The sequence below is a fragment of the Bufo bufo genome, chromosome 9 (genome assembly GCF_905171765.1).
Source record: "Bufo bufo chromosome 9, aBufBuf1.1, whole genome shotgun sequence".
NCBI lineage: Eukaryota > Metazoa > Chordata > Amphibia > Anura > Bufonidae > Bufo > Bufo bufo.
Genome location: NC_053397.1, coordinates 81,521,158 through 81,539,594, shown reverse-complemented (window position 1 = coordinate 81,539,594; position 18,437 = coordinate 81,521,158). Strand labels below are relative to the sequence as shown.

At 39.3% G+C, this 18,437-nt stretch overlaps 1 protein-coding gene across 1 annotated transcript in view; it reads right to left on the bottom strand.

Annotated features, from left to right (window-relative positions):
- The window catches only part of COL11A1 (collagen type XI alpha 1 chain), a 189,760-nt gene that overhangs the window by 47,867 nt on the left and 123,456 nt on the right, over positions 1 to 18,437 (bottom strand). Inside the window, exons 32-40 of the mRNA XM_040407771.1 lie at positions 13,179 to 13,232; positions 12,753 to 12,797; positions 12,551 to 12,604; positions 12,270 to 12,314; positions 8,983 to 9,036; positions 8,139 to 8,192; positions 1,801 to 1,854; positions 1,196 to 1,303; positions 141 to 230 (exon numbers count right to left, since the gene is read on the bottom strand). Coding sequence (XP_040263705.1) covers positions 141 to 230; positions 1,196 to 1,303; positions 1,801 to 1,854; positions 8,139 to 8,192; positions 8,983 to 9,036; positions 12,270 to 12,314; positions 12,551 to 12,604; positions 12,753 to 12,797; positions 13,179 to 13,232 — 558 coding nt within the window. The remainder of the gene's footprint in view (positions 1 to 140; positions 231 to 1,195; positions 1,304 to 1,800; positions 1,855 to 8,138; positions 8,193 to 8,982; positions 9,037 to 12,269; positions 12,315 to 12,550; positions 12,605 to 12,752; positions 12,798 to 13,178; positions 13,233 to 18,437) is intronic.

Here is an 18,437-nt window from a genome sequence, read left to right as displayed (position 1 = left end):
TGTTGACATAACATATCATAATTTACTTGCATAGCTACCTTATTTTACTGTAATCAATCAGCTTTGGACTAAATGGTAAAAGGGCTGATCATTTAATTATTAGATTAAGTTAGATAAGATGCACTGGGATAGAGCCTTACTGGAGCTCCAGAAAGTCCTCTCTCTCCTGGGAATCCACGTAAACCTGGAGGACCATCTTTACCAGAAACTCCTGAAGGACCTGGGTCTCCCTGTTTGAAAACAAACAAACAAACAAAAACAAATGTTATTGACTGATATTAATTATATGTAATACAGTTATAGAAAGGAACAAAGGGAATATTATATTTAATACAGAAATCTAAGCTTAATATTTAAATGAGGAACATGTCCTGACCTGAACCACAGACGACATTAAATCTCAACCGGGTCCTTTATGACACAGTACTATGATTTAATTAGAAACACTGTGATATTTCAAAAAGAAAAAACATAGTTAAGAGAAAGAAACTGGGAATGAAGAGAAAAGTCTGCGCTGTGGCATCTCTTTGCCCTGCTCAGCGTCATAGATAAATCTTTCCCTATACCTAAATAGGGAAATACTTGTCAATCCAAATAAGCAGGGCATGTAGAAGACACACCACAGACCATATGTCCCATGACTGGCTCATTTTTCTGCAGTGTTTCAGAGAAAGACATAACTTTCTGTCATGAGGAACCCTGTTGAGAGTTCATGCTGTCAGTGGTTCATCCACAATAAAACAGAGAACAGGTTCACTTTTGGAACTAAATGGAATCACTACTTTTTAAATGGATATGATCCGTTCAAAAACAGAGTAGAAATGAGTCTTGCATCATCATCTAAAGACGTTTTGGTATGCAGAGACACTTTTGACACGTGCACCAATCTCTAGTGTGGCAACATAACTGACCACATTTGTGCTTATTAGACAATATCCATTTAGACAATACAGTACTTCACCCACTTGGGGCTTAGAAGAATTGTTAAGAGTGAAGTGTTAAGAGTGCACACCTAGCAGCTTTGCCATCATTTTTTGAAAATAAGACCTTACTCCAACAATGTCATCCATTATGGCATGTTGGGTCTCATCAACACATTTTACAATGCTTTTATCAATTCTGTGCATCATACAGAATGAGAGTAACATGTTTATTTCCTTGAGCTTTTATCACTAACTCCTACTGAGAAACTCACCTTTGCACCTTCTTTACCAGCAGCTCCAGGTAAGCCTTGTTCTCCAGGTGGGCCAGGAGGTCCAGGATGACCTCTCTCTCCAATAGGGCCAGTCTCTCCAGTAGGACCCTATGCAAAATAGGTGTAATATTTTAATAAAGATTGTATTTAATGTGTGAGACAGATAGGAGCCAAGCTAAGGACAATGACATTCTAGACTTCTCAAGCCACTAAATGTAACTTTTGAATAAATATACAATTGCTACAATCTATTTCTCCTTATTTATGGTGATTACAAAGAAAGGGGGAGAGCTGTAAGCTTGGGTTGTGTGAAAAGATTGTTTTGTATTGATTTTGAGTTTAAACAGAATTACAGTGTTGTAATACAGAGCAGTGTATGTTGCTACAGAAGAATGCATTTTCTGTGTCTGATTAGTGTTTTCTTTAATGTTTTGTTATCTCATGCCCAAAACGAACAATGAAAATGAGTTAAACAGTATATTAAATATGTATAATAGATGGGTAGGGTGAGCAGAGAGGGAGGGTAGGGGTTTGTGAGATGATGAGACAAAACAAGACAGATATTTGTACAAAACACAGGTTTGATAGAGATATTTTATACTGACCTGTGGACCTACAACCCCACCAGGACCCGGGGGACCAGTTTTGCCTTGGAAACCCTACAAAATAAATATTGCAGTTCATAAACATCAGTGGAATAAGAGTTTCTATAGCTGTAACACTAAAGAAGTAACTCCGGTAAAGGTATTCCCCTACTAACATAATAAAGGCCACTTCACAGGAAGTGTCTATATACAATAATGCCTGAAATGGACACATAGAGGGAGATTTATGATTTACTGGTAGTTTGTGCCTATAAAGGGGAGTTAAAAAGTCTCAAACTGCGTAGTTGCAAATGCAAGTTTTAAAAAAATTGTCAGAAGTGGCCAGACGCCACAACAAATTTATCTTAATTTACACAAGCATTCGGGTGCAAATGAAGCCGTTTAGAGGCATGGACTGCCGAAGGATGTGCCTTATTTATGATGAGGCCTACCCCTCGTCAAAAATTAAGTGCATCCTCAGACAGTGCAGGGGATATCAAGACCGGCACACAAAGCACTGGACTTGATAAAACTCCCCCTATAATGTTAATTATATACTAGAAGCTACAGTACATCTTATATCTTATAAACTGAACTGACATCTGTTTATTGTCTAGGCATACATAATAAAAAAAATTGTGAATTTGATATATCAGCTGTGCTTTAGGACAGGTACACATCTTTACATATTAAAAGCATCTGTGCCATCACCTTACGTGTCTACTTACCAAGACTCCAACACAGTTAGAACAACGTGTTAGCAAGCTGAAGCATCTAGAGTTTGCCAAGCTACATGATCTCTTTCAGCATGGTACATAACGCAGCTTCGTGTATGAAGTGGTTAAAAAAATAAAAAATAAAGCATTTAATCCGCCTGGAAACAAGAGTTATTATGGCATGGGGAAAATGCTATGAAATGCAAGGTAATCTGTGCGGGTCGAAGGCACAGCTACTTGTTAGGAAGCAATCAAATCCAGTATGTTAATAGAGGGCAGCATAATAAGAAACACAATGCAGAATCAATTATTTTACTGGCAATTGTAATAGATGCAATATCTTCAGCTAAGTAATGAAAAAGCAAAAAGAAGCAAATTATAAATATCAGTGGCTATGATGTTAGATTTTCTAGGTCACACCTTAAGAGTTCTTGTCTCGTCTTACTATTGTTTACTAGATTTTAACCTTACTGGAAACAAAGGATACTCCATGTTAATAACCCACAAGGCTGATCCCTCTTTACCAGGGGCGTAACTACCATAGCGGCAGACCATGCGACTGCTATGGGGCCCAGGGCAAAAGGGGGCCCAGTCTTAGTTGGGATCATCTCCTCTTCTACTGAAGGTGAAAACTTGGTCAGGACTCTACCCTCTAAAGGAACAACTTTTAGCAAATGAAGCAGTAAAAAAATGGCCCAAGGGTCACTGAAAGGCGTTTAGGCGGAAACCCTTCTGTCCTGTGTGGGGGGCCTGGTTTGATCCTTGCTATGGGGCCCTTACTTCTCTATGTACGTCACTGCTCTTTACCCTGGCATCTGCCAATGAAGGATAATCAGGAGGTCACTATACACACAAATTGGTGTTAAGCTTAGGCCAAGTGGCAACTATGTTATTTGCCATAGGAATTCACTGAGTCACATATTGTACATATGACTCAATGCATCTGCATCATATCAGCCATTTAAAAGGGCAGTCAACTATTTGATTTACTTCACTACTGCATGCAAGTCAATGGGAGAAAAATCCAAGAAGGTCAAGCACTGTATTAAATGTCTTCAGTCTTTTATGTGCTAACATCCAAAGGTACAAGTCATATAGATTTACGCTAAGGCTTTTAACTCTCATATTCATATGTGCAATGCCTCATACAGTAGTTATTCAATTTCATTGCTTCCGTTGTTAAGCATATACTATAATGAACAAAGCTTATTGCCCATTGATTGTGTTTTTTTTTTGTTTGCATCTTTTTTTTTTTTTTAACAAAGCTCTGCCCCATTTGGGAACAAAAATATTATAAAAATTTCATTTTATTTATTTGTGGCATTATTCTGACACCTTTACATCTTCATTAAATGCATGAAGTCATTTTATTTTAGGTAGGATTATTTCTACCTATCCTCATATTATGTTATTCTTTCTCACTTGGAGAGACATCAGCACTTGTCTTTTGTACATATGCAAAGCTGCAATTATATCCCCACTCAGCTGATGGATATCAAATAATCACTGGGGAGAAAATTACTGGTTTAACCTCACTGAGCGGCTGGTTATAGATTGGAAGGAATATTTATTAGCTATGAAAGTAAGACACCCTGAATTTCAGCAAGCTGTAAAATGTAAGCCGCATCTCCAGCAGTGCAGCAAATATGTGGTAACAACTCCTGAAATCTATAATCAGGTACATAGGGACATAATGACTATCATTAAAATGATTTAGCTGGAAAAAAATCAAACCTCTGCTAACACAATACATTTCAATAGTAATGAGTTATGTTTTACTATTAAATAAGTTAAATATAATACTAACTTCTCTCCATAATTTTGTACAGTAAGCTTGAATAAAGCGTATTTTCTACTACACTTTTATATCATAAGTACAGTATGCACACCTTTAAGCAGATTTCCTTTTTACTCCTTTATGTCTAAAATAAGCAATTGGACCCATAGCTTCAGAGCATCCAGCGCCAGTTCTAAATGTAAGACAGCTAAGAAGCAGTCTTACATTTTGACCATTTTCTATGTCTAAAACAGGAGTGGAAAATAGTGAATGAGATGGGCCTGCTGGCCCGTCCCCTTCCCCGCCCCCGCCATGCCCACAATTTTAGAACTGGTGTGAGGGGGGTGAAGTCGCACCATCTGTGCCTAAAATATGCCCATTTCATCTTAGTCAATGACTCCCTTTGTGTTTACAGCTTCTATACAGAACCATGTGTTACCATGGAAAACAATTACAAACAAAATCTATGTGCAGTCTCTTCATGCAGTCATATGTTCTCCATCTGCATCCTCCTCTGCTGCCTGTAGGCTAGCAAGAAGATCAAGTAGGGTGAGTGAAGTAACACATGACTGCAGAATCAGACTACACACGGTTTGTTTGAAGTTCATAACCATGGAGACACATATGTCTACATAGGAGCTGAAGGCACAAAGTGATATTTTAAAGATTAGATTATGGGGGTTATTAGTAAAGGTTCAACCACTAGACATCAGTGATCAGTATCAGCAGTGATTTTCTTCCTCTAATAAAATATTGGCCTTCTAACAATCCAAGTATGTAACCCTAAATCTTAAAGTCATATGAAATTTTTTTTGAGTCTTGTCCAGTTCTACAATGTGAGGATCCAGCTAAACAAGTTCTCAAATAGGACCCATAGAAGTATTATCTGAGTTTTCAGGTAAGGAGTTAGCTTTAATGATTGTCCTTAAATAGAAACTATCACCAGATTACACATTTGATCTCATACAATTTACAATATAAATTTGTATTTAAAGCATACCTAACCTTTCAACAAATTTTGCATTAATCAGTAGTACAATGTGTGTACATAGGAAATAACACTATTTCTGACCACTATATGACTTGTACCTGGCATTGTTTTATCAGTTTTTCTCTGTGCATGCTGCTCTCTCGGAGATGGTATAGTTGTTAATAAAGAGAAAAAAAGACAATGCAACATCACCCTGCATACCAGATAAAGTACAACAATGCCATAGTCACAAAAAATATTATAATGCTAATGCTACGCTTATTTATAAAGTGAGATGCTTGGCAAATGCATTTTGTACAAAACCATTTGAGCCCGTCTGCCGAACGTCTAGGCGATCTCTGTAAGATGGGAACCTAACACTAAATACTACCTGTTATGCGCCATAATGGTTAGGAAGTGTTGGTTCCACATGCATGCTGGGGCTCTGCCTTTTACCGTTTTTGGTGCCATAATGGCTCCATTACTTCCAAGGGATGCAGGTACCAACATACATGCCGGGCCCACTCCATACCTTTCCTTGTGTAGTGAGAGCAGGCCACAGCTTTATACTGAAATTAATTAAAATCAGCCTATGGCACCAAAAATGGTAAAAGGCAGAGTGGACCCAGCATGCATGTGGAAACAACACTTCCTGAACTTTATGTCGGCCATTATGGCGCATAACAGGTAGTATTTAGTGTTAGGTTCCAGTCTTACAGAGATCGCCTTGACGTTCGGCAGACGGGCTTAAATGGTTTTGTACAAAATGCATTTGCCAAGCATCTCACATTTATAAATAAGCATAGCATTAGCATTATAATATTTTTTGTGACTATGGCATTGTTGTACTGCATCTGGTATGCAGGGTGCTGCTGCATTGTCTTTTTTTCTCAATGTTTTTAGCCATGGCAGCGTGCACCTGCGCACTGGGAGGTGCTGACTGACCCCCTTTTTTTTGCATAGTTGTTAATAAAGCACTCAGGCTGAGATATAAACTTCCTATTTAGCTTCATTACTCTCTTTATCTCTGTGTGTGTCACTCAGCTCCTGCTCACTCCTCCCTTCCCCTTCCATAGACAAATGTCTCTATTGACATATGTAATATGATTCTTAGGTAGAGCTGATTGAAAGCATTTTTTGAACAGAAAATCATTTAGTTGGGGGGGTTAAACAGCTGATAAGATGTAAACTAGATTTTTCTCTCTGTTAAGATATATTTCAAAGTTTCTTAGGGTCACTTGTACTATTGATTTATGCAAAGTTATGTGAAACTTAATAGTGTCCATTTAACTATGGTAATAAATACCTATATATCTTAATGTTTCAATAGCATCTTAATAATCTATCAAATATCTATATGTATATAATGTCTAATATATATGTAATTATATAACACTAAACCATAGCTTGTATAGTTATATTTATTTTGCTCTATTTTTGGAACAATTTTAAGCCTTGGACCAAAAGTTGTTCATCATTGGTAACAAAGTATGAAAATAGAATATTAATGGTTGTAAAATCTCAAAAAAATGTTTCATATGTAATAGATATAAATGTGTAATGATTATAGTTTCCCTAAAGGATTTAAATGGTGGTAAAAATTTTTAATATTATGCATCTGAGTCAAGCTACTAGTGATGATCCATGTGTACCTGAAAGGCAATTATATGATTTAAGCAGCACAGGCAACATATTGAGTAATGGAAAGCAAATGGTTAGTGAAACTTAATTTCAATTAATAAACTTATGCTTCTTGCAATATGCAAAACTTATAAAGCAAACTTGTACAGCAGGTTTAATAGCTGAGGCGGGAAGTCTTAGCTTTGGAGCTCTGGTAACATGGTAGTGATCTAATGTCATCAGTTATATGGACATTGTACAATAAAGCAGTGCATTATTAGATCAGAAACCATATTTTAAAAACTTGTTGGCACACAATCTTTTTTACTGATAAAGTTTTTGAAACTAAAATAAGGAATGGATATAAATGGAGAGAAAGTAGTAAAGACAGATATGACGTTCCTCTTTTTTTTTTATCCACTTCTAGTTTTGACTTAAAAACTTGAACATGTGGTCATATCCTTAGACATTTGAGGCATAATCACAAGACAGATGAGTGAGGGACCTGCTCTATTAGACACTTATAAATCTATAAGGTAGGAATGACCCATTAAAGGGGTTGTGCCAAATTTTTTCGTTATCCCCTATCGACAGAATAAGGGATAACTAGCTGATCGCTAGGGGTCCGATCTCTGGAACCCACACCGATCATGAGAACGGGGGTCCCGTTCCTCCATTCTGATGAGGCGGCATGTCATACATGCCCACTGCCACTCCATTCATTCTCTATAGGGACAACAGAAAAAGATGAGTACGGCCTATCCTCTCCAGCACTTCCATAGACAATGAATAGAGTGGTAGTATGCATGCACGACTTGCTGCTCCATCCGAACAGGGGAACAGGACCCCTTTTCTCATGAACGGTGGGGTCCCAGTGGTCAGGTCCCCAGCACTCAGCTAGTTATCCCTTATCCTGTTGATAGAGGATAACTTTCAAACTTGGCACAACCCCTTTGAAGTCAACAGCAATAGAATTATATAATCAGTTTATTAGATAGTGCATATGGTATAGACATAGTACACTAATATAACTAACTGAATATATAATTATCTTGCTATTCATGGATATTTACAGCTGTTTTGACAGCCATACCTCTGTATTCAAATAGTTGCTACTTGCCATAAACAGGTCCAGCCAGGTACGAGAACACACATTCGGTGTAACCTTGGGAAGTGTCTTCTCCTACCTGTCCAGAAGTGTTTGGAGAAAGTAACGCACAGAGGATAGAGTGGCTGTGGAACAGCTGTCAAGAAAGGGAATGAGTGTTATACTTACAGTTTCACCACGTTGTCCAGGGTGGCCAGGCAGCCCATCCTTTCCAGGAGGACCCTTAAAAAACATCAAACACAGCTTGTTATAATTCCACTGGCAAATAATTCTAAAGTTCCTAAATTTTCAGGAGCTCAAGTCAGCTTTCTGTTATAAATTAATGCTAATAATACAATTGCTTACATGTTCTATATTTTATACTGTGAATATGTAATTTTATACAATTTTACACCAGTTTGGACATAGTATGGGCTAACATACTGTGTTTAACCTTTGAACCAACTACTAGAATAATTGGTCTAAAATAATGGCATGTTCTAACCTATAAGGATAGATCAGTATTCAAAAAACAATGGATGTTACAGGGGAAATGGTTAAGATAATAAAAATGTGCTGGCATCGAGATCAGCTACACTAGGGTCACCACTGTCAAAGCTCACAATAGTCCTTATGAAAACAAAGAAATCTTGAATTTGAGACTTTATGTAAAAAGTAGTTATTCCATATTTTGTCTAAAGAATCTGTGACAACTGTAGTAATACCAGACACTTGGCCCGATAGCTGGTCCTATGACCAACAACATTATCCATTTTCTATATATGTAGCCAGAAAAAGACGTATGACAGTCTGAATAATGAGTGAGCAACATAAAAAAAGGCTCGAATAAACAAGATTTTATCTAATCTTGATACAGTGTGACCAAAATTAAGAGTCACACTGAATCATGGGCTTTTACATTTCTCATATATCCTTTGACGAGCTGACACAGTACATATGCAGTCCTACAGAACTAGTATCACCAGCTTAAATCAAGGTAATTTTTGCAGCTGTAGAAAGTTTGTAAACTTACAGGGGGGCCCTTTGGTCCTGGGAATCCAACTGGGCCCTGCGGTCCTTGAGGTCCCTATGATACAACAGGAAAAAAAAGTTCTTGTTAAGTGACAGAACATTTAAATGATGCCTAAAAGTAATTCAGCAAATAGCAAATAATCAATGTATCAATTAAGGAAATGATAAAGTAGTTAACATTTTCATATAACCACTTCACTAAATTATGCCCTTGACACTGCAGTAATTAGAGTAAATGAAAGATCAAACAGCTGTAATGTGTGCTGCAATGAAACAGACAAGAACGCTACATATTCCAAGAACCGCGCTCTATAGTCTGTTCTGCCCTATTAGATTTCCACAGCAAGGATCCTGAAAAGTAGCTGAAAAAGCTGAAAATACACTTTATATATACATTTTCCAGATCAAAGGGTAGGATTTGCTACAGTAATGATCCAGAACTGTGTCCACAGGGAATAACTGTAAACTGGTTCACCTTGTCATCGTATCTAACCATGAATTCATGGAACAGCTTGTGCTGACGTACAGCAATGAACATGTTAGGGCAAATGATTTTGGGTGTCAAGTTCTAGCCAAGGTGTTCAATAGCTAATAAGTGCTTCTCTGCAATATGGCTTAGATAGCCCTGGTCGATTAGAATACATCATTTCCATCCTCATAATGTAAGTTCTACTATAAAATGTCTATCTTTAAATATAACTTGTGCATGTTTCCTAATAAATATTTAACTCAAAAGGTGATCTGGACTACTAGATAGAAACCTGCTAGGTTGCTAAAGGCAAACCACAACTAGTTTTGATAAATATGCCCCAGTGGGCCGGGTGCTAGACTGAGATGCAATCGGATTACTAGTCTCGGGCATCTGCTCCTCTTACTTTTACCCTGAAATCTGAATTTTTAAAAATCCTCCCAATTTGGGGGTTATGCATTGTCCTATCAGTCTATCTGTTTTTAAATAGCTATGTATTCATTTGACTATAGACCACTGAACACGGGACCAAACAAAACATGTCTTTTGGACATTTTATATCCCGTATTCCATATATTCCGTTTTTTTTTTTTCCTGCACTTCAATAAACATTGGGATTTTAGAAGAGTGCGTAGATCATCTTCTCTTTCCATGTGTATTACTGCTTGAGCCGAGTGACTGGATCCTTGAACTCTTACACTGCACGTGGCCAAACAGATGTTACATAGACTGCTGCGCAACACCTTCTTTTGGAAGTCCATGTGGAACCATCTTGTTTGATGACAGTGAAACAAATTTTGCGGTATCAATGTGTAGTATTGTGTAGTGCGGGGCTAAACTGTCAATGTTTATCTAGATGTAATCCAGGGGCCCTGGACAGGGGAACCAGAAACAGAACTTGGACAACAAACTGAATCTTTGTCCCAGGTGAAAGAAAACCCTTCAGTAGAATTGCGTAGAGGTGGTCAAACCTGGATCAAGACTCCCTCACAAACACATTAAGATATCGTTGGCTGAACCCACCATTTTTACTGGAACTGTCCAACAATCTAATATGTACTGGGAGCTCCCAACTCTTCCCTGCCAAATGATGTCAGACCAGAAGTGCTGCGCATACTGAATGGCGCATCATTTTGTCTCTCAGGAGATAAGCCGCCATCAGAGGTATCTTGCTGTCGCTTTCTCCTAGCTCCCCATGGAAAACACATACATGCTCGGGCAAACTGAGTGTGTATGTGTTCGAGAGAGTCAGTAGAGATAACTGTCAGCTATTTAAAGGGAATCTGTCACACATGACTAATACTGCAGATAAGGAGTCCAGATTGCTACTTTTTATTTTTGTACCCCCCATTATCCAGCTGTCATTGTTTAACGCTGAACTGAAACACATTGTCAGGACTGCTGTGCATTCACACAGGAGTCCTCTCTATTATGTTAGCGCAGCCCAGCAGTCCGGACTTTGTATTTCAGTGCAGCTTTCAGTCCTGACAGCGGTGAATGAAGGGGGAAGGCAGTAGGAAAAAAAAAAAAAAAATGGAGTTCTGGACTGCTTAGCTGTAGAACTACCCATGTATTACTGCAAATTATAGTTCAGAATGGTGGGGAAGATTCCCTTTATGGTTTATAGACATTTTTAGGAAAATAGAAATAGATAAGAGAAAACGTAATTGTTTTCTTTGAAATTTATGTCTATGTGAAAAATTTCTGGAAATGTAAAGGCTGATTTTCACAGGAAAAAAAAAAATCTATTTTCAGCTGCTTCTCAACATTAAGATCAGACTCCTGCAGGAATCTGCTGCTTCCCAGTGTGTCACTGAATACTGGCTAGATAATTACAATATTCTGCATTATAATGAGGATGGTAGTAAAGCAGCAGATAAACTGCTCAGTGACACAAGAAAATACAACACGTTACAATGCATTCTGTCTTGATAAGAGAAGAGCAGTGTACCCCGTGACACAAATACATTAGTGCAGGTTCAATATTCAATGCTTAACAGAGAACTGAAGGAAGGGAAATCTAGTGACTGACAAAGGGAAAGCACGGACATCTTTAGAGACAACTTCCAAGCCTCCATATTGTCGATGCTGCTGCATGATGAGCACTACGGCACCATTATGCAGATTAATACCACAGTGTAAAGAGCAGCAGTAGCTCTAAGGACATGGGTGGTCATTTATCAAACAGAAATATGCCTAAATTAGGCGTATTTCTGATGCAGATTACGGCACAAAGGTCCTTTACACCGCAATCTGCGACTTCTCGCTGCTCAAGCCAGGTCTAAAAAAGGGGGCATGATGTGGGTGAGGAAGGCAGGCCCGTCTCAATTACCATTTTCTACACCTGGTATAGGAAGCTGTCTTACATTTAGAAGTGGTGGGGGATCTGCCGAAGTTATGTAGAGGCCGGCGCCTCTTCATAACTCCGACGGATCCACTGCCAGCTATAGGGCTTATTAAGACCGGCGTCTAAAACGGCGGTCTTAATAAATGTGCCCCAAGATTTCTAAGGAAGAACCACTGTTTAAAAAAATTAAAAATAAAATAAAAACTGGTGAGAAATCAAATGCGGATTAACTGTTCTGGACTGGAACTCTAGCCATTCTAGAAGGTCTAGCCCCTCTATGTGTTACAGGGTCACCCTTAGTGATAGAATAATGCAATCGTTTCATCTTTGGCCCTTTGTAAAACCACATGTAGAACCAAACTCAACTCTGATGCATTTGACAAACTCAGATGTGTAGATATGTTAGGCACACAAGTGTTCATGCATTTTTTAAATAACTGCAGCAACCACAAAACCTCCAGGTACCACTTACCCGTTCACCAGGTGGGCCAGAAGGACCATCATTTCCTGATGTGCCCTGAAAAAGAGGATATATGTCAAGCAACGTGGAATAGAGACATTACATGTAGTGTTTACAAGGGAATGACACTACAATAATTTTGTTCTTCGTTGACAGTATGCACTGCATTATATATACTAGATTTCCTTTCCAATTGATATGTAACATTCCTATACCTTTTCACCCATATAGAAGATTTCACCCATAATACCACAACTGCCCAGTCCATATTATGACAAAGCCAAGATAGTTACCTTAGGACCTGGTTTTCCGGTAGAACCTCTAGGACCCCGAGCGCCCCGTGGACCCTAAGTGAGGAAACAAGGTAACCTTATGAGACTCCTTTCACCATTGTAACTACAACATTCAGAATGCAAGAGAAAAATACAATATATGAGTTTCTAGTCGTCCCATGCGCTTGTAATAGTCTCTACTATAAGATGGAAGCACACTCACCGTTGGACCTCGTTGTCCCCTTGGACCTGGCTTGCCAGCAACACCCTAGTGAAACACAAATATTCATGTTAATAAAATACAGATAGACAGTGCAGATAGGACGTCTTCTGTCCAAGTATTTGACTTCTTCTAATACAGGCTGGGGGGAATGTTGGTCTTCAGCTGAAGTGGAACTATATATGTTATAGGGCATAAAATACCACTGCATTTTCTTTAAGAATGGTACTAAATATCATATCATGCACATGCTTAGGATGCTATCTGTTGGGTATACAGTAAAGTTACTTAAATTTCAAGAAATGAGGGTATCCAGAAGCAATTTAGTTCAGTAGTCAGAGGAATTCTAAGAATTATTTTTAAAATGCTTCATCGTCTCTTATTACAAAATTGCTCTGAGCTTGAGGTAAAAAGGGTTTACAGTCGTACCCGAGCCCCTTTCTCGCCATTGGCTCCAGCAAATCCAGGGAAACCTGTAGATCCCTATTAAAATGCAAACACAAGATAAATGAGTTGGAGAATATTTAACATAAAAATACATAGATAGATACACAATTATAGGTGGGCAGATTTGTCCACGTCATTTGGTGACTCACAGACAATGACAATACCTCTTTGCATATTTGTATCTCAAGTTCACAAAAAAAGGGAAACTCAGGCGTCAAATTAAATTGCCCATAATGACAAGCAAATTACAATTTGATTCACAAGTTGAAGCAGTAGGAGTATGAGATCATAATAAATAGGATTATTACACAGTAATATAAAACTATTCAAATATTATCCAAGAAAATTGGCTAGCTGGTTTATGCTCCACCTAGTGTTCATAGTAATTATTACAAGAGGTGCATTGAAAGAAAGGAAACATGCAGACTTGCTTAGAGAACATTACACATATTTAAAACCTATCTCTGTCTGCAGATAAGATGATGTGACCTGCACATTAAAATAATCTCTTACCAGAACTTTTCAGATCCCGAAAGCATAGAAAAGATCAGAATATGTCATCAAGACGGCTGTAAATCATTGGAATCAATAATTGTTTCACTTGATCCGACTCCAGAAAACTCATTAACAAAGGATGGATTTTATTGTAAAGTTGAATCCAAGTCAAATATGAATGGGAGTGCACTGTGTAAAAAGCCTCTAAGGCTACTTTCACACTCGCGTTTGGTGCGGATCCGTCATTGATCTGCACAAACGCATCCGCATGAATCCATTCAGAAAGGATCCGTTTGTATTATCTTTAACAAAGCCAAGACGGATCCATCTTGAAAACCATTGAAAGTCAATAGGGGACGGATCCGTTTTCTATTGTGCCAGATTGTGTCAGTGAAAACGGATCCGTCCCCATTGACTTACATTGTGTGTCAGGACGGATCCGTTTGGCTCAGTTTCATCAGATGGACACCAAAACGCTGCAAGCAGCGTTTTGTTGTCCGCCTCCAAAGCGGAATGGAGACGAAACGGAGGAAAACTGAGCCAAACTGATGCATTCTAAGCGGATCCTTATCCATTCAGAATGCATTAAGGGCAAAACTGATCAGTTTTGGACCGCTTGTGAGAGCCCTGAACGGATCTCACAAACGGAAACCAAAACGCCAGTGTGAAAGTAGCCTAAGGCTTTGGTTTCCATCTGATGAAACTGAGCCAAACGGATCAGTCCTGAAACACAATGTAAGTCAATGGGGACGGATCCGTTTTCACTGACACAATCTGGTACCATAGAAAATGGATCTGTCCCCCTTTGACTTTTAATGGTGTTCAAGACGGATCCGTTTTGGCTATGTTACAGATAATACAAACGGATCCGTTCTGAACTGACGCAGACGGTTGTATTATCTGAACGGATGCGTTTGTGCAGATCCATGACGGATCCGCGCCAAACGTGAGTGTGAAAGTAGCCTAAAATGGTCAATAAGACTTGCGTTCAAGTCCACATTTTGCAATAAGCCATGAGCTCTTGGCTTGAGAGTATGGGCTATGCCTCTCTTTCAAACATTAGTATGTAGCAACAATCATGATCTCTGGCGATAAATGGGTAAACGTATCTAGGTCTGCTAGGATTTGGCAGCTCCTGCAATTAACTGGCACCTCATCGATCAAATGATTGCTAGGACCAGAGCAGGAAACATCATGTCCGCTTTCTGATCTGTATACACAGCGCTCATTGAACACCATATATACAGCAATGGGGAAGGCGGGATGATAATATACCTTGTCGAACTTCTCCATAGGAGACAACCATTTACCAAGATCTCTGTGCCTGCTGCAAGGACATTCAGAAACATCCTTGCAGAGATGAATGCGGACCACCCAGATGTATATAGTCTATACGCGCGACAATTTTTATAATGGCAGTCTATGGTGTCGCACTGCAACATGCGACATGCCGCGGCAGCGATGCGACAGTCGCAGAAAAATCCATCTCAAATGGATTTTCTGCGACTGTCACGTCACAGTCGCAGCATGTCACATGTTGCAGTGCGACACCATAGACTGCCATTATAAAAATTGTCGCGCGACATTGGTGCAACTTATTGTCGCGCAACAAATGTCGTCGTGTAGACCTAGCCTTAGTCTACAATCCACCATTGCTTAATCGTCGCACGACAAATGTCGTCGTGTAGACCTAGCCTAATATGACTCCTAACATCCTCTGCAGCTGCCCTCAATTCACTGGTGACAGTCAGTCTACACTGCAGAAAGGCAGTTAAGGCTAGGTTCACACCGTGATTTATTTTATTCCATTATACCAAAAAATGGAGCAAACAGGTTATTGCAAGAGGATGCAACAGGATGTCCACCTTGTAGCATTCTGTTGCCCTAGACTTGTTTTGTAAAAAAAAAATCTGATCCATCAGAATTTTGTTGTTCAACGGGACCGAAAAATGCCTATTTACAGTTTCAATGTCTGAGCTTGTATATACAGGATTCAGAAGGGACAGCATCCAGTATCATGAAAAATATGAAAAATACATGAAAAATATGCAGCATTTCGACCCAGAAGGTCATTACCTTCTGGGTCGAAATGCTGCATATTTTTCATGTTGGAAGATTCCCTAAATAAAGAAGAATCTTTGTGATGATAGTGGATGCTGTCACTTCTGAATTCAGCCTTCACCTGTCTGTCCTGTTGAAAAATGGATACCGACAGAAATGTGTCAATCAGAGACAACTGGACATTTTAAACCATTTCAGAAAGCCTATGGATCCTTTTACATTCTGAAAAATACCGAGCCATGATGTGTACATGACCTGCCCCTTCATGTAGCTCTGAGCATTTCGTCACAGATATGCTTATCAGTGTCTGGTGGCTTCTTGCATGTATTTTCCATATAGGAGCGGAGTGGCACATAGAGCTCGAGCAGGGATGGGTAAGCAATAAAGGAGCACTGTGTAGCTTTTCTAGGGGCCCCATATATTGGCAAAATGGGGGTCTCCCAATTCTTGCGTGGCACTTTAGAATGAACTAGATGAGCTGGAGACCTTGCATAAATGCATCTTCATTGTAGTTGATGGGAGTAGAAAAAGCCACGTGCATGCATGGCCTCCTCTTTTCTGTGGTATGGAGAAAATAGGACTCCTGGAAGTGGATCTGGTTTCAGGTATTTAGGGAATATACTTTCAATATGTCATCAGTGTCTCAGCTGGTAATACCCATTTAGGTTTTGAATTGGTTTAATCTGGCAAAGTGGCCTTTGGACCAGAAAAGGTTGTGCATCCCTGCCCTATGCTTTACCTACAGGCCTTAGAAAACAACAGGCAAATCCATTGTAATATCATGATGAGTTGCACTATATGACAAGCTCATCACTATATGATGCTATATGATGAACTCATCACTTGTAAATCTTGAACTACACTCATACTTGGTACATTTTTGAAAATTGGCTTCTGGGAGGTTTACTAAGCTTTTCCAGGCACTGTCATGCCCTGTTCCACAGACTATGCCTTTTTTGTGGGTCATGTCCCCCTTTGCGTGATGTGTCACCGTCTCCTCAGTGTTCATTTGGATGCTGGGGCTGAGTCTGATAATGCAGCATACTGTTACTACACACCTCCAGGGCTAATTTTTGGGAGGTTCCTGACGGCTTTTACAGCACCCAGGAAATTCCAAGTCAGAGAGGTCTCCACTATTTCCAGGAGCCATCCAGACATTCAGGAACAGTTGACAAATATAATTATACCAATTCTTAATGGAATTTGATGGCTATACAAAAAAGTATAACCATGTCTGTAAAATCTCTGAGAAATGGTGCAGGGTCAGTTTGTAACACACGAGTGAACCAGAAAATGATAATTAATGGTGACACGTGCAGGTTACTTCCAAAAGAACAGCTACAGTAATGGACTCTGTTTCAAAGCCCCGAAGACTAAGATGGCAGAACATGTAGAGACAGGAATGCACTTTATCCATCTTGTTACCCTTCTTCCAATAACAGTGAATTAAGCTTTGGGGACAAAGAGAAAAGTGGCAGACTCATGAGAAGAAAGTGCTTTGTTCTCTAGTAAGAACATGATTGCGGAGCGGCAGAAAGGATTCAGCATGTTGTTTTATGTAAAAAAGAAGCATCTGGAGCAACCCTCCTGATACACTCATCTATTTGTTCAATAGCAAAACAGCTGAACGACTTTGATCTCAGGATGTGGCAGAAAATCTCTGCAGACTATTGAAGAAGAAACACAGAATGGAAAGCAATCGATGTGACAGTCATGGTGAGAATGAGGCAGATTTGCAGCAGGTCAGGTGGTTGTACAAATACAGAGAGGTCCAAATGGGGACACGTGTGACTCAGTGTCACATAATGCTGTAAAAACATCACATTTTCAAGAAAAAGTCTTGCTGTAAACTGCTGGAAATTTCAACTCCAATTCATAGGTGACCAGATGTGAGCTTCGTTCTCCTGTCTACTTCAACATCTTACTGTACTGCTTCTTAAATATAGCTCCTGGAAAGGATGGCAACTAATATGGCTGCCATTTCCACTCCATAACTGCTTGCCACCCAGCTTTCTAGTCTCCTGCATGGCAATTGTTCTAGTTATGTAAATACATACAGCTGGAATACGTCTCTGCATGGATAAGCAGGATTCTCTTCCGTGGAAGAGGTAATGGTGGCCATATTGTTTGCTACCAGGCTTTCCTGGAAACAGAAGATTATGATGAATCTGTTTTTTACAACTTGATAGATGTAGACTGCTCAAAGACATACCCACTGAGGACTTTTTCAGTTTGAGCTTTAGAGTCTTAGTGGAAAACAGGAACATACTCTTTATTATAGTATAGTATAAATAAAAAGAGGAGGCATTATTTTAATAGTCGGGGTGTAACAATCTACGCCAAATACTGCATGTTCTGACTGTAAGGTTTTGTGTTGTATTTCAGATCCATGCAATATGAGCCATACGGTACATTGATCTGCTGCTGATTTCATACAACAAGTTCCAAAGCATGCCACATTACTGAAAAATACCCCCCCCCCAAAAGAATGTGGTTTTTATCCCATGGACCAATACTACTGAACCACTGGAACTCCTGCCATTGTAAAGGCTCTGTGCTGCGTGCATGAGGCCTAAAGGGCCCTTAAAGGAGTATTCAAGTCGTCAAACGTTATTCCCTATCCACAAGATAAGGCATAACTATTAGATCAGTGGGGTTCCAAACCCCTTGGATCCCCTCGAAATG